Source organism: Phocoena sinus, chromosome 20 (genome assembly GCF_008692025.1).
Source record: "Phocoena sinus isolate mPhoSin1 chromosome 20, mPhoSin1.pri, whole genome shotgun sequence".
In the NCBI taxonomy this organism is placed as follows: domain Eukaryota; kingdom Metazoa; phylum Chordata; class Mammalia; order Artiodactyla; family Phocoenidae; genus Phocoena; species Phocoena sinus.
Genome location: NC_045782.1, coordinates 9,747,782 through 9,775,522, shown reverse-complemented (window position 1 = coordinate 9,775,522; position 27,741 = coordinate 9,747,782). Strand labels below are relative to the sequence as shown.

Here is a 27,741-nt window from a genome sequence, read left to right as displayed (position 1 = left end):
TACTATCAAAATCGAATTGCTTAAAGCCAGTAATAAATACATAGGCAGCAGAATTAGCTGAGATATGGAATTTCATTTTAGAAACAAGAACTAAAACTTATAAGCAGTAGAAAGAAGTTTTGACTTTTCCTATAAGCACTTCACAATGGAATTCCCACTCGTAAAGGAAGGAATCTTCTGTGATAGACCTGCAAACATAATACATTGGCCCTGACAAAGAAAGTGTTATAATGGTAATTAGATTCCCATGTCAACTCACAAGGGCTACTTAGTGTCCTTAGGTAGATGAAATAATGTACATTTAAGATAAAACACAGAAAGAAAAAAAAAACAGGAAATAAAAATAAGTACAATGTAGTGGTTAAGATGCAATTTTTATTCTCTTTGAATTCTAACGCTTGTGGGAAAGATCTTTAGCTTGGGGTAAATCAGAGGAGAAAGAAAGTGGGTAAAAGAGAAAAAGAAACTGCATTTATTGGGCTCCTACTATACACAAAGCAGTGGACTGTCAGATATACCATTTTGTACTATACTCCCACAAACTTGAAGCGTGGGTATTTTCCCCACTTTATGGATGAGGAAATTGAAATTCAGGGAATAACCAAGATTAGACAATCCAGGATGAATTCTGAAGGGATTTCTGGGTGTGTTTGGGGTCTTTACAGGCTGGTAGCACTGGTTATTTGGTTGTTTGCCTTAAAAACAAATGGCTACTTTTTCCGTGATTCACTTGCATTTCCTGCATTACTGCTGTTTCTTTGCTTAATTGGAATTTATTTCTAGCTAATGAACGGGTCCACGTGGCATAGAGAGAAAAAAGGGACACTTTTCCCCAAGGTACCTGAGAAAACATTTTAAGAGAAAAAGAAGCTCTCCCGCTCTCCCTCTCTTCCTTCTTTCCTCTTTCCCCCGCTCTCCCTCCACCATGTGAGGACATAGTGAGAACGTGGTCACCCACAGCCCGGAAGAGAGCTCTCAGTAGGAACCAAATTGGCTGGCATCTCAATCTGGGATTTGTAGCCTCCAGAACTGTGAGAAAATAAATTTCTGTAGAAAGGAATGAAGGAAGGAAAGAAAGAGAGAGAGAGAGAGAGAGAGAGGGAGGGAGGGAGGAAGGAAGGAAGGAAGAAAGAATGAAAGAAGGAAAGAAAGAGAAAGGAAGGAAGGAAGGAAAGAAGAAAGGAGGAAGGAGGAAGGAAGGGAGAAAGGAGTTAAAGAGGCGTTGCCTGTATTCAATGGACAGAACATCCAGCCTGGCAGGGTTCTGCTGTAGATAGTGAGGCTCCCAACATATGGTTTGTCCTGCAATAGATTCTAATCTTTTCAATAACAAGTCATTTAAAAACTAATTTTCAAGGAATTCCCTGGCCATCCAGTGGTTAGGACTCCACGCTTTCACTGCTGAGGGCCCAGGTTCAACCCCTGCTCAGCTGTGTGGCTCAGCCAACAAAACAAAACACACAAGAACAACTAGTTTTCAAGATTATCCTGAGCATACTACTACATATGAAGAAAACATAAGCCCATGATGATGCTGAAGCAGCTGCAAAAATAAGAATACTGAATCCCAGCAAATACATTTAAGATATAGCTCACATGAAGAAAAAAATATAATATATCCAAGAAGATGGAAATAATGTATAAAAACAGAAACGAGATCAAGAAGTAAACAAAGCCTCTTATGAAAGAAAGATTTTGAGGATGGTACAGGTGAAGTATCTGATTTGGGTTTTGTTTTGTTCCAGTGCTGAAAGTTGCAAGGAAAAGAGGTGTGTTTAAGGCAATCTGTGGCTATCTTGTATTTGAGTAAATCGTATAGTGGATCAATTCCCTCAGCTAAAGAAAGGTTTTGGTTCAACTGTTTAACATTTTACATGTCCCCATATCACATAAAGGGATATAATTTATATTAGATGGGTGATATAGACCTTTAATGCCGTGGCCATCATTTTAGGAGATAAAGGATCTGCATAGAAAAATAAAGGACAGCAAAGGCATTATGATTCTACATTCAGTTAATTAAATTTGAAATGTCCAATTCATCATTTATGGCCTCTTATTTATTTAAGTCATTCATTGGTTAATTTTTGAGTGGCAACCCTGGGCTGAATGCGATACGCTCTTCTACAACAAGGTAGCCCTGTCCTCAAGGAGCAGGACAAAATTAGCTGGCACAAAGGGCATTTCCAGTCTAGTGACATCGGTAAAGAAGAGGAAAGATCAGAGCAAAGTTTCAGGTCGGAATGAAAGTGTCCTACAGTGAGTAAATCCCCAGATTGCTGTGCACTGTGGATGCTCTGATGCTGAAACTGGTGAGAGTTCTGATCAGAGGATTTTCCGCATTGGTATTCCAAGGGCCTCTCCAGTACAAGTTTTCTGATGAACTCCAAGGTGGGAATTCTGTCTGAAGGTGGAATTCATTACATTAGCAGGGTTACTCACCAGTGTGAACTCTCTGATGCAGAGAATCTCAGCTCCACCCGACCGCATGAAGACCTCTCGGGTCTTTCCTACATTCGCTGCACTCCTGGGATTCCTCCCACTTGGGAGTCAATGGAGTGGAGTGTGGATTATAGTCCTCCTGTGACTAAAGTTCCGCCCTGTCCCCACCACAACCCAGCTCAGAGAATGCCGACATAACCAGCAGATCAGGGGCACAGAAGCATTTTTCTCCTTTCTAGATGATGTTTTGGGTAATCTGCCCACTCCAATGCATAATCACCCTTCTTAGCAAAAGGCCTCAAATAATCAACTCTGCTGGCCACCCTGCGCTCATTCCCTCCACATCTGTCGTCTCAGTTCCTCCAGCAGCCTCAGAGGACAGTGCTTTCTTCCTTCTTTCTGAAGCCAAACCTGCCTTCTGTACCTTGAGTATGTCCTTTCCCACTGCCACTAAATTAAATTTTAATAATTAGTTATTAGATAAGTATCTTAATAGGCCTGGTTGGAAGTTCGAAAGAACCTGGGCCGCGGCAAGGACTCCATGAACATCAGGGGGAACGGCGGAATAGATCCCACCCTGGGATGTGAAACGTCCTCACAAACGACAAATCACGGCGGCCTGAGAGACGCCAGCCCAGGTCCCGTCCGGCGGGTACCCCAGTACTTGACTCTGGGGTCAGCAGCGCGCAGTAGCCCACTCTCGGGGCCCTCCCACCTCAGCCTCCGGCCCCCACCGGTCACCAGCAAAAAGGCACCCCGGGCCTCGACCAATCACGCCGCGCGCCGCCCCGGCCCGCCCCCGCCCGCCAGGTGGCGCATGGACAAGGGTCCCCAGGCTTCCGAGAGCGGCCCCAGCCTCAGGGCTCGATGAGGCTCTTATCAGTACCTCTTGGTCCCGGAGGCAGTGGTGGCCGAGCGCTTTCGATGACTTAGAGGTTCGTCGGTGTTGGTGCCGGCAAAGTTGGGTCCACCGATGAAAACACTGTCTGCAAAGCGTAGTACAAATAAACATCAGCATTCTCGTCAGCGGCACCGCAGGAGAGATGCGAGTCGCGGCCGAGCCCCAGTGCGAGGCCCAGGCTGGAGACAAGGACGTGGCAGGGACTGCCAGCGGGTGCAGAGGAGTGAGCTCACGTCCTGGGGCTCGAGGAGGGGGCCGCGCCTGGCTCGTCGGCCGCCGCTCCCCAGCTCTCAGGGAGGAGGCGGGCTTCCTCCTCCGTGGGAGAATCGAAGCCTTCTCGCCTACTCCCCACTCCGCAGGGCTGACCTCTACTGCATAGCTCAAGTCCCCACCAGCCTCTTAGCGCTTAGCCCCCCCGCGCGTTGCACAGGTCCCAACGCGTCGTAGGGGCTCAGCAGGTGGTTGATGAATGTGCAGGGGCCCCGTTATTGAGGCTCCTCGCCTCAGGTTATCACCAGAATCACCACGTCCCGCTTCCCACTGGAATTTACTGAGGTTCCAACTCCCGAACTTTCAGGGGTTCACCCAGGCAGATAGTCTTGGCATAGCTTCATCCCCAAAGCTGAGGGATGTGATGAGGTAGAGGTTATTGCGGGTTACTTGGTAATTTGTTTTATAGGTAAAAGTTTGATTTCAGGACCGTGTAAAGGACTACAGAGGTCCAAAGATGAGTTTCAGATGGTCCATGAGTTCCCTGAATTTGCATGCACATTTTTCTAGATAGAGCTTTCCTGAGTCTCAAAGACCCCGTACCTAACAACCTAAGGAAACTGCCTCAGACCAGGAGTCACTCAGGAGAACATGTCAAAACAAAACAATAATAAACACCAGCACAGAAATCTCAGTAACATTTTTTTAAAATCCAGAATATCTTTTTTTTTTTCCCCCTGCACTGCAAGGCTTGTGGGAACTTAGTTCCCTGACCAGGGATCGGGCCCTCAGCAGTGAAAGCACAGTGTCCTAACCACTGGATACCAAGAAATTCCAGATCCAGAATACCTTACATTAAGTTGATAATCCTGAAAAACTAACTGTATCTATCTAGATAAACAAAGTAGGTAACATTTGCCCTGTCATGAAAGATAAAAGACCTCACCAAGCAAAGCAGAAGATCAAGGACCGAGTAAACAGGACTTCCCTGGTAGCGCAGTGGTTAAGGATCCGCCTGCCAATGCAGGGGACACGGGTTCGAGCCCTGGTTCTGGAAGATCCCACATGCCGTGGAGCAAGTAAGCCTGTGTGCCACAACTACTGAGCCTGCATGCCACAACTACTGAAGCCCACGAACCTAGAGCCCATGCTCCGCAACGAGAAGCCACGCAATGAAGCCTACGCATCGCAACGAAGAGTAGCCCCTGCTCACCGCAACTAGAGAAAGCCCTCACGCAGCAATGAGAACCCAACACAGACAAAAATAATTAATTTTTAAAAAAAAATAAATAAAAGGACAGAGTGAACAGCTTACGTAAAACCAGAAGCTACCAGAGCACATGTTGGGGTACTAAGGTGAAATTTATAGGATGGCAGGAAAATGGCATACAAATTCATATTAAGACCATAATGAAACAATGTACTTTGGAATATACTTAGAAAGGCATCAAATCAGTAAAATTGTAAAGAAATACTTTATTTACATAAAGTGTTAATATACCAGTAAAACTGTTTAATTAGGGAAGGATGAAAATGTACATGGTTAGGTCTGCAAAAATTCTGAAGGGTATTTCTGGGTATTTTGGTAGGTTTTTGAGATTGTGAGGCCTGGTATTTTTAATGGGTCTAAAATTAAGAAAATTCACATCTTTACTTTCCTTGATAGAATTCTACTTGCACTAGATTATGACTACCAGTCAATTATATTATGGTCAGATTTTGGCTCCTAAGAAAATTGAGGGGGAGGGGGCAAACAAGGAAAAGAGAGAAATATTTCTGAGCTAGCTGGGTGTAAGGTGGATAAGGGCAGGTAGTGAGGTTACAGGATGTGTGTGTAGTGTATATAACAAGGTGGAAATAATTTCATTCACCAGAATTTCTCTTGGGAAAGAATTAATATATGTTGGAAAATTCTTTTTAGAATGAGAGGTGAGAACTTCTTCCCTTAATATGATCAGGCACAACAAAAATTGGTCACTAAATTGCCTTCTAGTGTTCCAATGAGCGGTCTGTTATTGAAGGGCCTAAAAAGGAGCTGAGGTGACAGCCCTGAGAGGGGAAGACAAAGAGAAAAATCTTCAGTGGCAGTTTAGCAAAGAAGGGACTGCTGAGAACGAGATGTCTAGTAGGATGCAAACCCCCTTCTCCACCTCTTACACACCAGAATCTTGAGTAGAGTCCGTATTACTCATGGATATGTTTCTGTGAGGGGATCCTTTCTGGGGAGCTTGAATAGGTGCTGAGTTCGATATTAAGGGCTGGCAAGGGGTGAATGTGCAAATAAAATATTCAAACACAGGAATAAGAAGGTAAGGGAATAAGTAACATCCAGGTTTCACATGAGAAAGATACGTTTGGGTATAATTCAATTTGAGCTTGAGTGATGAAAAAAGGAATGAGAGCACACTGCACTTGTAAACACCCTATGGAAAGAGATGAGTTAAAGAACTTCTACTAACGTCTAACTACTAGAGACCGAGGTACCTGGAAGGATGTGGAAACTGTGTAATCAGCTTTTTTCTGTTTGTTTTGATATGGACTTTTTTTTGTCTTTACTGTATTTGTTACAATATTGCTTCTGCTTTATGTTTTGGTTTTTTGGCCTTGATACATGTGGGATCTTAGCTCCCCGACCAGGGATCGAACCCACACCCCTGCATTGGAAGGCAAAGTCTTAACCACTGAACTGCCAAGGAAGTCCCCATCAACTGTTTTACTTGTACAGCCCTTTTCTCAAGCCAAGAGCATGAGCCCGGGGGTGGGGGCACATATTGGGGTACAGAATAAACCCACTTGATGGGTTTTGGCTATGACCAGTTATGTTTCCAAGGACATGATTTAAATCCATTATATTCAATTTCATGTAGTAATTAATAATGAATAGAAAATGTACAAAGGATTTCGAATAAGGCAGTAATGCACGCACCTATTCACAGTACAACACAGTGCTTAGGAGCACAGCTCAGGGCTGGAGTCTTGGCTCTAGCACTTACCAGCTGTGTGATCATGGGCAAGTTACTTGACTTCTCCCCTGCCCCTCACCTTTCAAATTGGTGTAAGAGAATCCACATCACTGATGGTTGTGCAACTCTGTAAATTAACTAAAAAGCATTCAACTGAACACTTAAACAGGTGAATTTTATGGTATGTAAATTATACCTCAATAAAGCCGTTTTGTTTGTTTTTTAAAAAAAGAGTACCCACACCATAGGGAGGCTGTGAAAACAAAACTGTAAACTGTCTGGCACTGTGCCTGGCACATAGTAAAAATTCAATAAATACTAGTGATTAGTATTAGTGTAATAAAGAGATTAAAGAATAAAACACTGAAGATATATAAAGTTAAATTTTTTAAAAAGAAAAAAGGAATTATTGGGCCAGTTGAAACTTGAGATCACTTAGCTCAACTCCCCTCATTTTACAGATGAGGAAATTAGGGATCAGCAGGTGAAGTGCCTTATTCAAGGTCTAGTTCTAAGACCAGACCCCAAGCAAGCTGGATCCCCGTTAGTGCAATTCCCACTACCATTCACTGCCTCAGAAACATTGACACATGAAAAATTGAGGATGTGTTTCCTTGAAGAAAAAAAAAAAAAACACGTAAGAGAACACAGGAAACACATGTAGAAATGCTGAAGAAAGAGAATTCCAAAGCCAAGGACAAATTGAGAAGAGGCTGTCACATCCTGGCCTATTAGCCAGGGACCCCAGCAGTGGGACCCAGGTCATGGGAGCTTAAGTGCTTTGGCAAGGCAGGGTCCTGGTCAGTCAGGTGAACCAGCTCATCACTGTGGCCAGGTGCCTAGTGACAATGAAGCTGCAGTCCTCTTTGTTATTTCCTGACACAGGATCTGTCAGCAGCAACACAAGCTGGGGCCCAAAGTGAATGCAGCAGAGTTCTTGGGAGCACTCAGTCTGAATGGCCCTGAAATGAGAAAGAGCTGCAAAAGAGCTGCTTCTGCCCATGCTGAGTAGTCTGGCCTCACTTGTTTATCCCCTGGCCTTGCTAATCAGCCCCTCTGGATTCTGAGGGCCTTCACTTACAATCCTATAAATTGCTTGTCAGTTTCCTCTACCATGGCACCCTCTCAGATGACTAAGGAAGCCTAGCACCAGATGGGAAATGACCCAAGCTTCCCGCTTCTTCATTAATGCTGCCATCTTCCAAGGGAACTTGATAGCAAGTTTGGAAGATTTTGAAGCTAAAAAAGCTTACTAAATTCCAATGCTAAAGAGTGGGAAAGAGAGAGGTGTGTCTTCTAGGCCATGACTTTAACATTTCAGGGGTAATATTTGAGGGGTCAACTCTGTCATTCCTAGGAAGTGGTGGAATCATGTTCCTCCATTTTTCCTGAACAGTAACAATTTGGGCTAGATGGCCAGTAAAGACCCCTAATGTTATGTGATCCACTAGTGGGGAGGGAGGAAGGAAAGGAAAAAGGGATAGTGGAGAATTAAGGCCTGAAACAGCTTTTATGATTTAACTCAGTACACTGAAACTTCTCAATGAATAGTTCATAAAAGTGCCTCATCCTTTTTGACCAACTGTTTAAATAAAAATCAGTAAAAGGACAGAGGAGGTTCTGTCTATTCATTTGATCTGAGAACTTGGGGTACAGACTGAGAACAATAAGTCTGACTTCAGCTTTTCCACAGAAGGCTTTCATGCTTTGCAGATCATTCCATACAGTGAACACTTTGATGTCGGAGGAGGTGAGAACTCCGACTAAAGGTCTTCTGACATTCTTGGCACTCATAAGGCTTCTCTCCAGTGTGAATTCTCTGATGTATGATAAGTTGGGAATGCTGGCTGAATGTTTTCTCACACTCATTACATTCATAAGGTTTCTCTCCAATGTGAATTTTCTGGTGGAGAAGCAGCTCAGAGTTATCCCAAAAGGTTCTGGCACATTCATTACACTGATGAGGTTTCTCTCCAGTATGAATTCTCTGGTGGACAATAAGGTGAGAGGTCCGCCTAAAAGCCTTTCCACACTCAAAGCATTCATAGGGTTTCTCTCCAGTGTGAATTCTCTCATGTCTAAGAAGTTCTGAGTTTCCCCTAAAGGCCTTCCCGCATTCCTTACACACGTAGGGCTTCTCACCAGTATGAATTCTAATATGTCTAATAATCTCTGAGTTCTGGCCAAAAGTTTTCCCACATTCATTACATTCATACGGTTTGTCTCCTGTATGAATTCTTTGATGCCGGATGAGCTCAGAACTCTGACCGAAGCCTTTCCCACATTCATTACACAGATAGGGTTTTTCTCCAGTATGAATTTTCTGGTGTCTAATGAGGCCTGAGCTATGCTTGAAGGCTTTGCCACACTCATTGCATTCATGATATCTTTCTTCAGTATGAATTCTCTGATGCTGAATAAGCTGTGAGCTAACCCTAAAGGTCTTCCCACATTCATTACATTCATATGGTTTCTCCCCAGTGTGGATTCTCTGATGTAGAATAAGGGCTGAGTTCTGACTGAAGGCTTTACCACATTCTTCACATTTATAAGGTCTCTCTCCAGTGTGAATTCTGTGATGGTGGATGAGATGTGAACTCTGAATGAAGGCCTTTCCACATTCATTACAAGCAAAGGGCTTCTCTCCAGCATGAATTCTCAGGTGCCTTCGAAGGCTTGAGTTAGTTCCAAATGTTTTTCCACATTCTTTGCATTCAAAGGGTTTCTCTCCACTATGAACTCTCATATGCTGAATAAGATGTGAGTTTTGATTAAAGGCTTTCCCACATTCTTTACATGTATGAGGCTTTTCTCCCAGAGAATTTCTATGTGTTTTATTAGGTCCTAAATTCTCTATGAAGTTTTGGCCAGAAGCAGCAAATGTGCTAACTGCCTCTGCCGTAGTATCTCCCTGGTACGTGATCAGGTTTGAGCTAGGATTGTAGGCTCGCTCACTTTCATTATTTTCATGGTCTTTCTCACTTGAGGGTGATTTCTTAAAGATAATCAACCCTGATGCAAAGTCTCTCTCCTCAGGGGACACCTGCTCCAGAACCTCTTCTGTGGACTCTCTGGAATGCTCCTCCAAAATGTCTTCTTCACATGCTGCTCCAAACTCGTGACCCTGATAAACCACCTTTGGAAGTTTTTCTAATATTGCCCCATGTGGTTCAGATTCTTCAGAAATTTCTTCCTTGGGAATTACCTCCTTGTTCTCAGTCCCCATCTCACAATCTGAAATGAGAGAGGGTAAGTCTGTGAAGTGGCTGTATCACAGCTAAATGAAGCCAATACTAGGGAGTATGGAGCTTGACATGGTTCTGACAGCACCCAAAAGCACTCTCTGTATCTGGTGAGATTACAGGACGCTGTTGAAGAGAAGAGAAAGATTTAGGATTATGGTGGACATGCTACACAAAGAGCAGATGCTGACTGAGAAGAGTGAGGGAAATTATCAGAGGAAAAGATTTAAGGAGAGAATAGGAAATGGATGGTAAGAAGATGCTGATAAAAGTTCCATAATATTAACAGTGAATTGAGGCAGAACCTGAGGTTGGTAATAAAAATATTTAAGGAAAATTGTGGCCATATTAATAGATGGTATATGGAAAAGGTTGGGAAAGGGACAAAAATGACTAATATAACCTTTGGGTTTATAGAGGAAGAAACCAGAAATGAGTAGCAAGAAGAAATATCTTTAGCCCAGTTCTGTGGCGCTCACCAGCTCTAGAGAATAGGGGATTGTATATGTTGTAGGCATTACCTATTCAAAAGGTTAATGTGACTTAGCTATAACAGGGACAGAAGGAACCACCCTTGGCTCCCGTATATTTGGATAAAGTATGGTTCTAGCTTTTTTCTAGATGGTTACTAAATTGTATCAATACCTAATTTTCCCTACTAATTTGAAATGCCTCCTATACCATAGTCTAAAGTTCCATATATATCTGGGTCAATTTCCAGGCTCCATTCAGTTCTATTGATCTATTCCCTCTCTAACACCAAACTGTTCAACCTATTGTAGCTTTAAATTTTTTAATATGTTAGAGAAAGTGCTCACTTGTTAGTCTTCTTTTTCAAATATTCCTGTCTATTTTTCCAAATAAATTTTAGCATAATTTTGTAAAATTTCCAAACTTACCCTGATGTTTTTATATCCATCACGTTTCTGTATGTCTTCTCTTTTAGTGAGTTTTTCTTATATTTTCTGACTGGTTGTTATTATATATATATGCGTGTATGTGTGTGTGTGTGTGTGTGTGTGTGTGTGTATACATATATATATATACATACATATAGCAATGCTGTTGATTTTTACTTACTAATATTCTAATTGGTCCCTTTATACAATTTTCTTAGCACTTTTTTTTTTTAGTTTTTTAAAAATTTATTTTATTTATTTTTGGCTGCACTGGGACTTCGTTGCTGTGCGTGGGCTTTCTCTAGTTGCGGCGAGCGGGGGCTACTCTTTGCTGCGGTGCGCAGGCTTCTCAATGCAGTGGCTTCTCTTGTTGCAGAGCATGGGCTCTAGGTGTGCGGGCTTCAGTAGTTGTGGCACGTGGGCTCAGTAGTTGTGGCTCGCAGGCTCTAGAGCACAGGCTCAGTAGTTGTGGCGCACGGCTTAGTTGTTCCGCGGCATGTGGGATCTTCCTGGACCAGCGCTCGAACCCATGTCCCCCTGCATTGGCAGGCGGATTCTTAACCACTGTGCCACCAAGGAAGCCCCTCTTTAACACTTTTATAAATCTTAAAGCCTATACTTTTTTAAAACTTCTAAAAGGCTGTGGCAAGGATTTTTAGTTGTCTATCCCAATCTCCACTCTTCCCCACCTCAGCAGCAACAGAATAATGAATTTATTTTTGTAGCAATGAGGCTGCCTAAAGAAATATATTCTCAGCCTTCTTTACAGCTAGATTTGGCCATGTAACTAGCTTCTGGCCAATGAGACAGTAAAATGCAAATGACAGCACAAGGGACTTCTGGGATATCTCCTTAAAAGTAAGGGGATACATTTCTTCACCTTCTTCTGTGCTGTGCCTGGGGCATGAAGTGATAGCTGAAGTGCCATCCTGGACCATGAGTTCACCAGCATACCTTACAGTGGGACAAGAACAGGAAGGCACCTGGGTCCTTGATGACTCTGTGGAGCTGCCATACTTGCCCTGGAACGCCTGTCTCTGGACTTCTTTTATCTAACAGAGAAATAAGCTTTTTCCTTGCTTAAGCTATTATGGTTTTTTAATTTATGAAGCGAAACTTGCTCCTAATTGGTACAATGGCCCCAGGGATTTAGCTGTCCCCTCACAGAAGATCCAAATGCTGGGGAAATGAGCCCAGTTTCTGTTCAGGTATTAAGCAACCGGGAGCTAATATTGAAGAGGAGAGGCCCTTTGCCTAGAGCAGTGCATCTGTGCACCACAGCAAATCTGAGCAACACAATCCTCCCATCAATAAAAGTGTTAATTGCAGAAGGTGGTTCTCAAGGGGGAATGGGGCAGCTATGGGACTTCATCCTTATTTTGCAGAGTCATGGAATGGTTTTTAAGCCAAGGAATGACACAGTTCATGGTCAGATTAGCATTTCAGGTAGATATACACAAGTGGCCATTTAGTGGCTGAACCAGAAAGCAGCAGACAAGGACATAAAGGAGATCAGTTAGAAGTCTGATGTAGTCATCAAGGCAAAGGGTGATGAGATCTAACTAGGGTAATAGTGGTAGTGTGAATGAAGAGGAAACAGACTAGAGAAGTGCTTGAGAGGACAAATTCTCTAAGACTTGGGGTATGATTGGATATAGGTGTAAGGAAGGTGTAATTAGATGGATAGTGATACCACCAAGGTTGGGAATATTGAGGAGCAGCTAGGTTAGGGGGTAAGATGATAAATGAGCTGTGATTTGGACAAGATGAGTTTCAACACATCCATACAGAAGTACCAAGGAATCAGTCAAAATATATTGGTCTAAAGCTTAGAGCAGTCAGGACTAAAGATACAGACTTGAGAGTACTCAGCATAGACAATAATGAGTATAGTTGTGACAACTGTCAGATACTGAAGACAGAAACCTAGAAAGCCAAGGCCAACATTGAAGAGTACTCCAGTTAACTTCCATGTTCCCCTCCAGATCTTTCAACTTTTCTTCACCTTGCTCTCTGCCCCAGAAGGTAACCTATATAGCACTCATCAAGGGGCCCTCTGGCTTCCAGTTGTGTTTCACCAATGGGGAGCCCTAGCAGGAGGCTGGAAGGAGGGAGGACAGTGAGGTCAGAGTATTTATCCTCCTGGTTCCTTCCTATGAGATCACCTTGGGTTCATGGTGTCCCTCAATTGAAGTTCATTACTCCTCTCAAGGAATCATCCTACCCAGTTGTCTCTGTGGGCTTCAGGCCCTCCCCTACCTCTTGCCTCTTCTGGCCTAGGGCTGGTGACTACTCTGCTATTGCCAATCCCAGCTTTCCTCAGTACCCTGCCTACACCTGCATCTTTTATATTAACTTCTTTGCAAATAAACCCTTCTCAAATTATCCTAATTTGAGCGAAGTACCTGTTTCCTGTTAGGACCCTAATGATAAAGGGGTAGGCAAAGGAAGAGAAGCCTGCCAAGAAGAGAAAGAATGGTTAGTGAAGTAGGAGAAGAACCAGAAAAAGTGTCATATAAGTCACCAAGGCAATGGCAGAGGGAATTACAAAGCGTCACACACAGTTGATAGATCCAGTAGGATAAGAACTGGAAAACGTCTGCTGGGACAATTAGGTGGTCACAGATGACATGTAAAAACAGAGTCAACGGAATGACAGAAGCAGAAGCCAGGTGGCAGTGGACTGATTAATTAATTTGCTGCTTCTTTCAAAAAATCTGGGTGAAAGGAGAGGACCAAGATGGGCAGTAGTGTAAAAGGTCAAAGAAAGTCAAAGAAGAATTTTCTCTGATGGTAGAGATTTGAACATGTTTATATTAGAAAGGATGGTGCCAGTAGAGAGAAAGGTTAAGAGGGAAGAAAAGATGAGATTACTGAAGAAATGAAGATCCTGAGAGGCAGGAGAGACTGGGGTCAAGTGGTGAGGGAAGGGCTAAGGGGTGATTTTGGGGTGCCCTTTGTACAGCCCCTTTTCTCTGCCCAGCCTCCAGTCATCCACAGGATCATACCCTCTGGCCTCCCTAATCACTCAGGGGTGCAGCTCTGGTAAGCCCTCTTTCCTGACACCTGGAAGGAACCTGATCTCCTACTGAAATCCTGAAGTGTTGGAAGCTCTTTGTGCTACCCCTAAAAATGACCTGGAATCTTCTTCAACTTTCCCCCACTCAGCGCCTTCTCTAATTTTCCCCTGGAATAAGGGCAGGCACACAGAAACTGGATTTCTCCTTTTCACTGAAATTTTTGAAAATTATAGATAATGTGTACCTATGTAACTGTAAGAATCCATTGTAGAGAATTTAGCTATCTTCATCCATCGTACTATTTGAGTTAGAAAGCACTGTCTTAAATAAATTTCTCTCTAATGCTCAGCCAAGAACAAGTTCTACAAGCTGGTATTTCAGTCCCTATCTACTTCTGACCCCCTCGCTGGCCTTTCCTTTTCACCAGCATCTCTCCCATAGTTACTTCTTTTCCAACATCAAGCTCCACACAAAGTCAGCATTCATAAAACCCACATCTGTCCCACACCATATGGAAAATCACGTGTCCACAGTAAAACAAGACGCAAGACATAGAAGTTAGGTATGTATATCTATCCCCAACTTCAACACCTGGTTCAAAATTCTAGTCCAGAAAGTCTTCCCCAACTAAAATTTGCCCCCTCTGACTATTCTTTTACTTTGCATTCCACCAGTGACACGATATTAATGCCAGTTGTTAAATATTGTTTTGTTTAATAGACACCTTCTCATATACAAATCAATGCCATCCTCCTTTTTATTTTCCTTGGATGCACTGTGCGGCATGCAGGATCTTAGTTCCCTGACCAGAGATCAAACCCATGCCCCCTACAGTGGAAGCGCAGAGTTCTAACCACTGGACCACCAGGGAAGTCCCAAAGCCATTCTCCTTTTGGTTGATTTTCCAGAGGCACAGATACACATTAGACCCCGTCCTCATATGGAAACACTCTATTACTCATAGCATAAATTTAAATTTCCAAACGTAATTTCTTATGTTTGTCACTTCTTCACTTTTCTAAATTTGAAATTAGTTGTTTCTGGAGAGAGATAAGATGGATGTGCCATCTTAGGAGTAGGATGACCACTCTTGGTCCTCAGTCTGGGGGATGTCAAGCATCTACTGGGTCTCCATAGTTCAGAATAGGGTCTTCAACTCTGCAGATCTGGATTTTTTTTTTTTCAATGCACTCAGAAATCCTCATTCACAAAATACTGATGCATAAACCACCTATTAATTAACCATGAGAAATAAAACTTCAAAAGGACCATACTGTCTACATGAGAAGCCACCACATAAAACCCTAAAAATTGTTTAGTTGGCTTACAATCATAGCAGGAAGTTTTTTTTTTTTTAATGAACGATGCTTAAATAATGATTCTTGGCCTGGAATTAGGTTAGATGAAGAAAAGTCAACTGGAAAATCTCTAAAAATACTAACTTCCAGGTCCCACATCAGACCTCTCAGAGTCAGAATCTCCAGGAGTAGGCAAAGGAATGTGTATTTTTAACAAGTGCCCAGGTGATTCTGATGCCCTATCAGGTTTGGGAACCACTGTGTTAGACAGTCTGAGTGACTGGAGTTATCTAACTCTCAGTCTGGTGCATCCATCTGTACCAAGGTCTGGTCCACCAAGCAGATCAACACGTGTGCAAAGCAGCAGGATTACAGATAACACTGCCAGTTCTTGCTCTGCATTCTTTTTTCCTGCCCTCCAACTTGACCCCTCCCCCAACCCTACCCTAAACTTCTGGGAGCAGACAGGGAATATAATACAACTGACTAGGTCACATTTCCATTACGCTTATCAGACTGACCCTAGTTACCGTGACTGGACCTGAGTTTGCCCAAACTGCCTAAATCAGAGTTTACAGCAATCTCTTGGGATAGCAATATCACTCAATCCTCTAAACTCATCTGCCAAAAACATATTGTGATTTTTAGTAAAAAATCATTGAATAATCTATCAGCTGACAGCCTGATTAGGTCTTTTTAAAATGTTGTTAAAAGCAAAGATTGGAAAAAATTAAAAATTTTAAAAAAAGCAAAGATTGGGACTTGAGTTATAAAAGGTCCAAGAATCATTTACTCCCTCAGTAAATTGTCCCCCTGTGTGGCACTCCAGAGGTTTTTCCACCCCAGCGTGATATGCCATAGTAAAATTAAGGAGGGCATGGGTGAGAGGTATGTCTTTCTTCTGTAAAGGAGGAAAAGAGCAATTGTGAAAAAGGAGGTGGAAAAGAGAAATCTATAGGCCACAGGTCCACTCTCAAGCACACTGGTGGTAGGCAAGGGTACAAACTGAAGTCAAGGATCTAGAGACTGATGTCCATTCAACAATCCATGCACTTACAGATGTTATAGAAAATGTTTGTGGACTCCCTCAATATATGTCATTTGAAGACTACTGCACTTAACAGCATTCTGGGCAGAGCATGGGGTGAGCAAAGCCTCAGAGACTAGGAAGTACAGGAGGAATAAGAAAAGGAACAGAAAGAACATTCTGACCTCAATGTAGCATGTGCAGAGTTGGGGTAAAGAAGGAGAGAAGATAAGTGAGCATGCACTGACCTTCTGGGGAGTAATGAAAGCTCTTACTATGTGCCAAGCAACTTACACACATTCTCCTGTTACACCCCTACCACCTCTTGCTGAGACAAGTATGCTGGAGACATCAGTGTAGAGAGGAGTGAAATCAGCCCATCGGAGTGCTTTCCTGACTTTCTCCAGCAACACTTTTGACAGCCCCAGAGCAGGCTGGGAATCTGGGGACACGTGTGGTGGAAGAATGAGAAAGTGAGGGACTTGAAGATGTTAGCCAGGACACAGTTGAGATGACCAAGTGAGACAGGGAGACAAATGAAGTGGGGGAAGGAGGGAAGAGTGGAGGTTACAGACAGGGTGAAGGATGTGGTGAGCACACGGATCCAAGGGCAGGAATCCTGCCAATTGGCATGACGTTTAATTTTGAAATGTCAAAATTTGTAACATCCTTTGCAACTATTCAAATTCATGATGAAAAAATGATGAAATATTTTGGATGTCAACTTACAAACACGTAAGGGGATACACAAAGCTTTTCAAATTATTTTATGGGATATTTGAGCAAAAAAGTTTGCAGTGGCCTCGCACTCTTTGCAGGAGATCTGACCTCACCCAAGAGCTCCAGGAGTGAGCTCCAAATGAGTTAACCCAGTTAAGTTAATACCATTCCCCTGCCAGTAACTGTTCAGAACAGTAGGGATTGTTTCAGGAATGGACATCTGGGTCAATGATACTCTGAGGAAGTTTGCTGGGAACTTCTGGGAATAGTTTCCTGCCGTCCTGAGAGAACCACAGAAGAGACTTCTACATATTGTTGCCTGGAACCGCTGCTGCCATTTCACTACCAGCTGTGGATGAAGGCAGGACGAGCTGAGAAAAACTGAGGGGAAATGGAGCCAGCAGGGCCACTAGATTCAGTCATTCCTGAAACCACTTCACCTCTTGACTTCCAATTATGAGAGCTTATACACTTGTATTTTTTAGGCCAGCTTGAATTGTATCCTGTGACTTATAGACAAAAGCATCTTAATTCATAAAAATACTTTCCCTTAACTTCTGAAAGGTCAGATCCTACTAAATACTCAGTATCCAGTACAAGGATCACCTCCTCCCCAAAGTCTTCACCTACACCTGCAGGAAGGAGGTTATCTCTTGGTCCTCTGAATCAGCATTTCACTCACCTCTTTCTTTGTACTACAGTTATCATGTCGCTTCCTGTTCACTGCTCTCCAATGGCTACAGAATTAAAACTTCTTAACATGGCTCATCATGCCTTCCTGGTCAGGCCCCTGTCTCCCTTCCCATCTCCTGTCCCATGCTCTCCAATGACAGGTGGGAGCTGCAGTCATGCTCAGGGTGCTGCAGTTCAAACACTTCTTATTCTTTAAAGCTTCTCTGCCTTTGAGAACAGGCTATTCCCACTTCCTGGAATACTACTGCCCACTTTTACACTTAACAAACCTCTACAAGACTCAGCTCAGAGACAGAGAGTCCCCTCTGTCTTCTTCTCTGTCCCTAAGACTCCTTCACCTTGTTGCAGCTACCTCATTGTACTGTTACTCTATTTTCATCTCTGCTTCCTTCTTCAGACCATGAACAAGGATGATGTTCTATTCATCTTGATATTCCCAGCGCCAAGCACATTTCGGGTACCTGCTAAATATCTGTTAAATGAATTTGTGTAAATATCTTATTTACATAACTAATCTGTGACACCCTTGAGGACTAACTGGATAGTTCATTCATTTTGTATCTAAAGAGCCTAGATCGGTGTCTGACACATAGCTGATGTCAATAACTATTTGTAAAAATAAGTTCCTTCTGCCAATCTGGATGACACTTAATTTAAAGCACTGTTATCCTCTTTTCCTCTGTCCTCCTGGTTCCCACAATCAAAAGGCTCTATTAACTCTGCACTGAAATCTGTCTCCTTTCCGTAACTAACCCTCTTAAACCAATATCCGGCCCTGGGCACAGTCTGCCAGGAGGCCTGAAGTTTATGACACTGCCCGCCATTTCGTCCCCGCAGCTTACTTGGGGATGGAATGTCAGAGGAAACCACAGCTCCCATCATCCCCCACGTAAGGACACCCCCGCGGAAGGGGGTGTCCCTGCTGCTCCTGTGCCAGCGGCTGACAGGCAGGGAACCGGGACGGAGACGGGCCCTGGCCGCGTCCAGGGTATGTGCCGGTGGGGACCCGGTGCGGGGTGGGGAGACCATAAAGCCCAAGGTCACAGAGCGAACCCGGGTCAGGCACGGGCCTAAACGTCGGGTTTTCGCGGGGCTGGTGGGCCAGGGGTTCGGGAGCGCAGCACCCTCCACCCCCGGCCGGGACAGAATGAGGTCTCACCTCAGGCAGCTACCGCCCCACACGCGCTCCCCGCGGGCTCCCCGCGCTGCTCCGCCCGCTGCCTCAGAACCCGCAGCTGTTGTCTGGGTTTCACTGGCTATGGGCATCAGCCACTTCCGGTACCCGGGCGGCACTCCAGCCAATCAACGCGCGCCGCACTCCCAGGAGGAACAGGTGGTCGGCAGGCCGGGGTCTCCTCACCCTTTTCAGGCTTGCTTTGCGCCGGTTCTCGCGCTCACCCGAGCCCCATCTCGCCGCTGCCCTGCCACACCAGCTCTCTGAAGTGGCCCTGTGCGCCTGACGATGCCCCACTTCAGCCCCAGGATCACTGACGAGCTAGGTCCTCCGAGTTTCCTAGAAAGGCTCCAGGGATGCACTTCCGCCCTGGGATCGGCCGCTCTGCGCGCTGCTGTCGCTCCCCAAGCATTGATCTGGACTTGAGAAATTGAAAGTTGGCTTCGCTTTCTCACCGGGCAGAGATCACGCGCCCCCCTGCATCCCTTATCCCGTCACTCCCTCCCTTGAACTACACGAGTCTGGTAAACACAGACCCCTACATCCTAGGAACAGGCCAGTCATCTGCTGGGGGCGAAGGGAGACCCGCTCTTGAAGTCAAGGAGGGCTTACTGGAGGGAGTGATGTTTGGGCTGAAATCTGAAGGTTGAGCGGGAATTACCCGGGTCAAGAGTGAAGGGGACAGCGGTTCCGGCAATGGGAACGGCATTCTTCCCTAGCCTCCTTATTTCTTGAACAGCTTGACCCTTCTCAACTCAGCACCTTTGTGCTTGTTACTTCCTCTGCTTCTTGTTATTCAGGTCTCACTTCAAAGGTAACTGCATAGGAGAAGCCTTCCATCCTATCTAATGTTGCCTCAAACTATGATACCCCTCCCAAATATCAGTTACAGGGAAGGACTATGATTGGCCTTGTTTAGGTCTGGTGCTCACCCCTGGACTAATCATTGTATTCAGGGGAAAGGGATAGTAGGTTTAGCCAAATCTGGGTCACTTGTCTGCCCCAATTGTGGGGGCAGGCTTCTGTGTTCGCCTCACCATAATCCTATGGAATAGGGAAGGGAGTGACTACTCACAGAAAGTGATATTATGTATATATCTAGTACACAGCCTATCAGGAAAAAAAAGAAAGAAAGGGGAAAAGAAAGCTTTTGCTTGAGTTCATGGGATTAGGCCCTAGATTATAGGGTCCACCACTTTAGCCATTCTCACACCAATATCCTTAACTCCTTTGCCCTACTGTCTGCAACTGCATTGGAAGTTTGTTAACCCTGGATCAGTTGAAATGTCCATTTTCCTTGCCCAGGCAGCTGACAGCTGGTGGGGAAAATCATACATTTTGGAGAAGAACCCCAAAATAAATTTATGGTCTCCACTTCCCAGAGGTCTTTCACTTCTGCCTAGAAATCATCTTGTTTCCCTAGTCAGCTTGTCTACCATTTTCATGATTGCTGTTTCAACCTTCTTCGTTCTGCTTGAACCTCTGTCCAAGCCATGACCCACCATCACAATCACTGCCACCTGCATTCATCCCAAGGAAAGATGTCCATACTACGAGAGTATCCTGCCACAGACCAAGAGTGGGAGACATTTGGTTCTACTGTATTTATCTAGTACACCTACATTAACAGCCTTCTTCTCAAGAACCTAGATCAGTAATTCTCAATCTTGGCTGCACATTGGAATCACCTGGGGAGCTTTTTTTTAAAGTATGTTTTTATTAGTGAGCAGTATTCAATTATTTGAATACACCACATTTTTTTATCTATTCACTTATTAATATTCAGGTGGTTTCTTGTTTATGGCTATTACAAAGTTGCTAAGAACATTCATGTACACTTCTTTATATGCACAGATGCATAAGCTTTTATTTCTCTTGGATAGCTGCCTAGGAGTGGAATGGCTGTATCATATGGTAAGCACATATTTAACTCTTAAAGAATCCAGCAAACCATTTTCTAAAGTGGATGCACATCTTACATTTTCACCAGCAGTGTATGAGTCTTTTTCCTCCACATCCTCGCCAACACTTGATCTGATCAGTTCTTTTTTTCTTTTTCTTTTTAAATTGAGCATTACAATAGAGATCTAGTGGCCTCTTATAGTGGTTTTACTTTGTGTTTCCTTACTGACTAATTCACCTGGGGATCTTTAAAAATATTGATGTCTGGTGCCACCCACATAGATTCTGTTGAAAATGATATGAGATATAGTCTGGGCTTTATTGTTTTATTTCCCAAGCAATTCCAATATGCAGCCAGCAAGGTTGGAAACCAATAGCTTAGGTCAGTGATTCAAAAAACGTGGTGTCTGAATCAGCAGCATCTGGAATGATGGTTAGAAATGCAAATTCTCAGGCCCCACCCACAGATCTCCTGAATGAGAAACTCTGGAATTAGAGCTGAACAATCTGTGTTTTAACAAGCATTTCAGGAGTTCTAATGCACTCGAAAGTTTGGGTATCACTGGTCCAGACATTAACAGTGCTTCATTTGATCAGCCCCTGTACGTGGGTTAAACAGGAAAAAGATAGGCTGTAGCCTCCTGGATATTCCCCTGCTCACCATCTGCTTCATTACACTAGCCAATTTAGGGGCCATCTGGAGTAATGGGGACCTACCAAGGGAAGGAGGCCAAGGCATATGATCCACAAATACCATTCTCATGCCCAGTGTGTATGAGGATGTGTATGACTAGGTAGGGGCTGATGTTTCACTGTCTCCTAACAGGTTCAGGACTTCCATCGAATTGAGTCTTATTACAGATAAGTATGAGAAGTTTTGCTCCTTTTGAAAAAAATGGCAGGTAGGAACGTTGGCCGCCCTCTTGAATTCACACAGAGACAAGTACATGGAAAATAAAAGCCATACTGCTCTTGCTCGACCTCGTCCCTGCTATCCGTGGAAGATGTGGGAAGGAGGGCTACCAGTACTGGCTACTCTCCTATCTTATACGTCAAAACTGTGTCATTTCTCAGATTAGTTACAGCTCTGATGTGGACCTAAGTGCTGATCATAATTATATTTTCTATTGTCTATGGACCATATTCCAAACTACTACCAAACTATTAGTAACAGCACTCAGTGTCCCCTGAGATTTAAATAACATTGTGAATGTAAGTCATTGTTAGGATTCTGGAAGAAATGACCAAAAGCACCAACCCTGCGAACTTTCAGGTCTTTCAAAACCCTTCTCTCCCAGGTGAATAACCCTGGGCCAGGACACAAGGACACTGGCTTGGATAGCTTTCTCTTCCTGTAAACTTCTCTTACCAACTCCCCACATCTACTTCTTTTATCACTATCACCTCTCTCCTTGATCCTGCCTTCCTTTCCTTTCAACTGCACCAACTTCATAGTACATCCTACAGACCAAAATCTCACTCAGCATGACACAAATGCACCTAGCCTTATGTGACTTAACCATTTCCTACAAACATACCTTTCCCCCCATATAGACAGAGTGTTCCTTGAGAGCCAGCACTCTGTTACATTTCCCAGAGAGGTGCTGGCCGTGCTGGGCCCATGTTTAGTAGAAACAGGCTGACCTGAAATATTCATATCTCGCCTCCACACACTAAAGCAACTGGCTGAAGCTGAGTCGAGGCTCAGTTAAGTCTTCAGGGAATCCCCTGGCAGTCCAGCAGTTCGGACTCCACGCTTCCACTGCAGGAGGCACAGGTTAGATCCCTGGTGGGGGAACTAAGATCCCTCAAGCTTTGCAGCAAGAGAAAAAAAAAAAAAAAAAGTCTTAAGTGTTCTCCTTTCACCTCCAGCTATGAAGATGCAAAGAAGTAAAACAAAAAGGCAACTTCCTTTTCTAGAGTTACAATTACCCCAAGGAGCTCAGGGCAACCAATTCTGAGCCTGATCCAGCAAGGTCATGTTATCACTGAGCCAAGATAGCAGATCCTTCTTGGGCAAGTTCTAAACCTAAGAGGTGCCTCCAGGGTCCTTATAAGGGCCATGTCTCTCTCTCAGGTGAAACCATGGCCCCTTTCACATGGTATAAAATGCAGAAACACCTGAAAACCTTACTCTCCCAGTACCTGCTCCATGGTTCAGTGCCAGGTGGAGAGACAGAGAAGAGAAGGCTGCCCTGGCAGAGGGGTCAGTGCTGGGCTTTGAGGAAGGCAAGCCGGAGGTGGTGGGAGGGGATGCACTGGAAATAGACAACAGCAGAATGTACAAGGGAGCAAGTGATCAGAGGACAAACCAGGAGCCCCAGGGTACAAGTTTCCTCCCCAGGGCTCTGGAGTCTTCACAAGGTCAGCAAGATAATGAGCCCACTGCCACCAGGGCTAAGACATGACTGAGCCCTGACAGTGCCCCTGCCCACCGAGCCTGCTTAGAACCTGCTTATCACAACACTTCAGGAAACTGCTGGTAAGTAGTCTGAATTCCCATATGAGTAGAAATTATTTGCCATCCAGGCCAAGGCAGTCCTACATGAATATTTCTGGAGCTCTGTTTTGAGAAACAACATGGGAGGAAAATCAAGTCCAAGTGTCTCCCACCATCACAGGGACATAGAAGTTTCCAATGTGACTAGTGAACCCAAAGGAGGCCAGAATGACTCCTCACTCTGTCTTCATGGTTTTGTTTTCCCAGCTCAAGATACAACCCCTAAAAATCATGGATGATATTCGGAAAAGATGAAGACTCTAACTCGAAAAGATACATGCACCCCAACGTTCATAGCAACACTATTTGCAATAGCCAAGACATGGAAGCGACCTAAATGTCCATCGACAGATGAACGGGTAAAGAAGATGTGGTGTATAAGACACATCGGAATACCACTCAACCATAAAAAAGAACAAAATAATGTCATTTGCAGCAACGTGGATGGACCTCGAGATTATCATTCTAAGTGAAGTAAGTCAGACAGAGAAAGACAAACCTCATATGATACCGCTTATATGTGGAATCTAAAAAATGATATAAATGAACTTATTTACAAAACGGAAAGACTCACAGACACAGAAAACAACTTATGGTTACCAAAGGGGGAAGGTGGGTGGGGAGGGATAAATTAGGAGTTTAGGATTCACAGATACACACTGCTATATATAAAATAAACAAAAAGGACCTACTCTATAGCACAGGGAACTATATTTAATATCTTGTCATAATCTATAATGGAAACAAATTTGAAAGAGAATATATATATATATTTCTCTGAATCACTTTGCTGTACACTGGAAACTAACACAACACTGTAAACCAACTATACTTCAATTTTAACAAAATCTTGGAAGCAATATTCAGTCCTTCAGCAAGATCCCTTCTCTATGATGCAACCTTTCTCTCAGGCTAATGCAATCCATTTGCCATCTCCCATGCTCTGTTTATTTGCTGTTCATAGTGTATTTTCTCTTATGCCACATGCCTGCCCACAATGCTGCCCTTGGGTCCACTGCCACTGAAATCCATAGCTGTGATGACGCCTCAGGGTCTTTCTCAAGCAAAAGGATCCCTCTGTCTCTGAGGCTTAATTCTGCTGCCAACATCCACACGTCTTCTCTCTAGATTTATCTCGGGCTTGTTGCCTTCCTCCCTCGTTCAAACTCTCTCTGCAGTAGTGAGTCATTCAAATGATCCTTAACCTCACTACATTAATGCCATCCATATACGATATCATGGTGTACAGATCTTATTCAAGTGGGCAAAATACAAGCTTTGAGGCATGGTTTAAAAGAACGATAAATCCAAACCTTACAAATACCTAACAGTTTACAAAGCCCTCTCATATAAACTAGCCATGATCAGGGTCTCTGAAAGCTTAGGCTATCTATGGCAACTGTAGAAAAGTCTTTCACAGGTGATGGTGACCCAAAGGATTCAGCGACTTGTCCAGGTTTACTCAGGTCAGAAGAGGGGAGGGGGCTTCCCTGGTGGCACAGTGGTTAAGAATCCGCCTGCCAATGCAGGGGACATGGGTTTGAGCCCTGGTCCAGGAAGATCCCACATGCCACGCAGCAACTAAGCCCGTGTGCCACAACTACTGAGCCTGTGCTCTAGGGCCCGTGAGCCACAACTACTGAGCCCACGTGCCTAGAGCCCATGCTCCGCAACGAGCCCCTACTCCGCAATGAGCAGCCCGTGCGCTGCAATGAAGAGTAGCCCCTGCTGGCCACGCAACTAGAGAAAGCCCACACGCACTCAGCAACAAAGACCCAACGCAGCCAAAATAAAATAAATTAATTAAAAAAAAAAAGACGAGGGGAGACTAGATTAGCACCCACATCTTCAGACTCTCCTCACTCCAATCTGGCTGCCCTCCTAAAGTCCCACTGAATACACATCTACCTCCATCTCTTCATGGGGCTCGGTTTTGTCCAGGCCTGTTTTGGCACTATTTTGACCAAGAGTCAGCTGCAGAGAGGAAATTTCAAATGTGACATCCAGAAAAATCCACATCTGCCTTACATGTACATAAAGTATCTCCCATCTACTGGAATAAAATCCTGCATGATGAGGGTGTTTGGGTTACTTATCTGGCTTCCCTACTTCAAGACCCAGTTCCAAAAAATCACATCCACAAAAACTTCCCTGATTCCTCTCTTCTCATTTCAGTTGCTCCTCCACTGTCCTCCTGACCCCTGGCATTTGGGCTAATTTGACCTTTTGGATCTTGTATTCTCTTGTAAGACTATTTGTCATCTCCCCACCTAGTGATAAAAACCCAACCTGCCCTCTGGGATTTTGCCCAGAGCACAGCGCTGACCAGAGACAGTCTGTACATGTTGACTGAGAAATGTTTACCTGGAAAAGTCTTCTGTGATTAAACTGAATTTTAACAATGGCCTCAAGGAGCAGAACCTTAACCCAGAAGAGTAATGGCAGGAATTGGGGGCACAGGATAAAGCTGGTTACAAGAGCAAATATAGCCAGCTGGCTTTGCAAAGCTCCTTATATCCCACTAGATCAGCAGTTATCATGGGATTGGTAACTTTTTCACAGGGTGATAAGGAACATTAGCTGACCCTAGCGTCCACAAGTTCTACCTAATATAGGAGGGTCAGTGAACCAAAATGTAGCAACCAGATGGATCAACCATAAAGCTTGGTTAATTTCATTCTTTAATTTTGGATAGGGCCACCCCTGGATAAGCAACAATCAATCTTATAAAATTATACATTCTAGATAGTCAAACTAGACCTTTCCTTAATCATGATTGAGTATGTAATTTGACCTACCGTGCTGGACCCCAAGGGAGGACACACTGATTCAGGCAGTATCTTTGGTGCCAAGATGTTGAAAGAATCTGGGACTGTTTCCAGCACTAGAGGGCGACTGTTGAAAGTCTCCAGAGCCCAGAGGGAAAAGCAGCAACCCTGGAGGAGATGGACAAACAACCTTAAATTAGGCAAATACGTCACACCTCCCATCATCCTAACAAATACTGCTTAATATGAGATGTGGGTTGTTAGGATGAGAGAAGGAAGGGGCTGAACCTGGAGGAGACTGGGATTCATGGAGAGGGACATAAATGATTATATTAGGTCGCGTCAAAATCGGGGGATTCCCTTCCCTTGACAAGGCCTAAGTGTGAAATTACGTGAGACAATGGACATTTCAACCCCTCAGAGACCAGTCAAAGGACTATCCTGCTCCTTTAGAATAGCGCGCTCAACAACAGTGTGCAATGTCCAGGTATGGCTACATTTGTTTCAGCCCTCAGCTTGTGGGACTAGCCTTCCACCCTAACGCCATCCAACAGATGAATTCTGTTTTATATCCTGAGATATAGAATGTCTACCTTGTGGGGAGGAGAGCCAAAGAGCTTTGCCTAAAGCCAGGCATTTGCTTCAAAGGGGGAGGTGTTCTGACTTCTGAGATCAGCAGCAGAAACCACATCCATGCAAAACTCCATGACCTCCTTTGAAGCAGGTTTAATGAGCAGATCCTTTCCTGTTCTTTGGTAGCAACATTAAACCACAAAATGTCATAATTTTAGGGAATAAAAAAAAAATCCCAGGCTGCTCTGTAGACCAGATATTTCAGAATTTCTGGAGGTGAGGTGGAAACATCAGCAAAGCTCCCTTGGGGGGATTCCAAAGTGCCCCAACTTAAGAATCCCTGGTTAGACTATTGGGGAGCCACCTGGATCTGGGACCAAGTTGGCTTCTCTGGAGTTCAGGTGCTCCAGGCAGGTGTAGATACCTGAATGAAAGTGGCCTCCTGACAGGAAGGAGGAAGAGGGGCAGGCGTGCCCTTTAAAGGGTTAGGTCCCAGCTCCTGCTTTGGAGAGGTGAAAAGAGTGTTGGATTAAGCATCACAAGACCTGGATTCCAGTTCTGGCTCTGCCATTTAGTATTTCTGGGACCTTAATAAGTGACTTAACCTCTTGGCTTCCTTATCTGAAAATGGGCAGACGTGCCACGTCTGCCCATGATATGCCTGATGAGAAAACCACCAAGTACAGAGCTGACAGTTTTAAGCAAGAAATTAGTTTCTGGAGACATCACATAATTTAAGGCAATTTCCCCAAAAGGAATAAAGATAAAGTGAGCTGGTGTCATCACGTAGCTCATAAACCTATAATAAATGAATATGTTTTGCTTTAAGGCTATGTTTATGATGTATACAATTTCACAAGGTACTCTCTCCTAAACGTATAGGATCAAGTGGCATAGCAGTTCTTGAAACTTTTCTACGGAGTTTTATTACATCTCACTTTCATTTTTCAATGCTAACATTAGCACCATTACACAATAAGTACAAGGGTGAGGTTATAGAATGCAAAAACATTTAAAATTATAACAGTACATTTTTGCCACCTTTGTAATTCTTTGTTTTACCTTTTTTTTTTTTTTTTTGGCCGCACTGTGTGGCTTGCAGGTATCTTATTTCCCCGACCAAGGATCGAACCCAGGCCCCCACAGTGAAAGCACCAAGTCCTAACCACTGGACCACCAGGGAATTTCCTTGTTTTATTTATTTTAAATAAACTTTTTAAAATATAAATTTATTTATTTAATTTATTTTTGGCTGTGTTGGATCTTCGTTGCTGTGCGTGGGCTTTCTCTAGTTGCGACAAGCGGGGGCCACTTTTTGTTGCAGTGTGCAGGCTTCTCATTGCGGTGGCTTCTCTTGTTGTGGAGCATGGTCTCTAGGCGCGCGAGCTTCAGTAGTTGTGGCACACGGG

The 27,741-nt window shown here is 44.0% G+C and overlaps 1 protein-coding gene across 4 annotated transcripts; it reads right to left on the bottom strand.

The window, feature by feature from the left end:
- Positions 1-279: 279 nt before the first annotated feature.
- Positions 280-25,862, bottom strand: ZFP3 (ZFP3 zinc finger protein). Of its 4 annotated transcripts, none has more exons than XR_004347233.1 (2): positions 18,575-18,822; positions 280-3,428 (listed from the first exon to the last, which is right to left on the bottom strand). XR_004347233.1 is itself a non-coding variant. In XM_032615252.1 (2 exons), the coding sequence occupies exon 2, from the start codon at positions 9,740-9,742 to the stop codon at positions 8,231-8,233; it is 1,512 nt and encodes a 503-aa protein (XP_032471143.1). In that variant the 5' UTR covers positions 9,743-9,750; positions 25,790-25,862; the 3' UTR covers positions 5,010-8,230. The 4 variants fall into 4 exon arrangements, 3 of the variants coding, with proteins under 3 accessions (XP_032471143.1, XP_032471141.1, XP_032471142.1); XM_032615252.1 differs by lacking the exons at positions 280-3,428; positions 18,575-18,822 and adding exons at positions 5,010-9,750; positions 25,790-25,862; XM_032615250.1 differs by lacking the exon at positions 280-3,428 and adding an exon at positions 5,010-9,750 and having other exon boundaries at positions 18,575-18,904.
- Between the last annotated feature and the right edge of the window lie 1,879 nt (positions 25,863-27,741).

What these genes read in the sequence shown, in the direction of transcription:
- ZFP3 (XM_032615252.1), bottom strand. Translation starts at nt 9,742, where the DNA reads ATGGGGACTGAGAACAAGGAGGTAATTCCCAAGGAAGAAATTTCTGAA.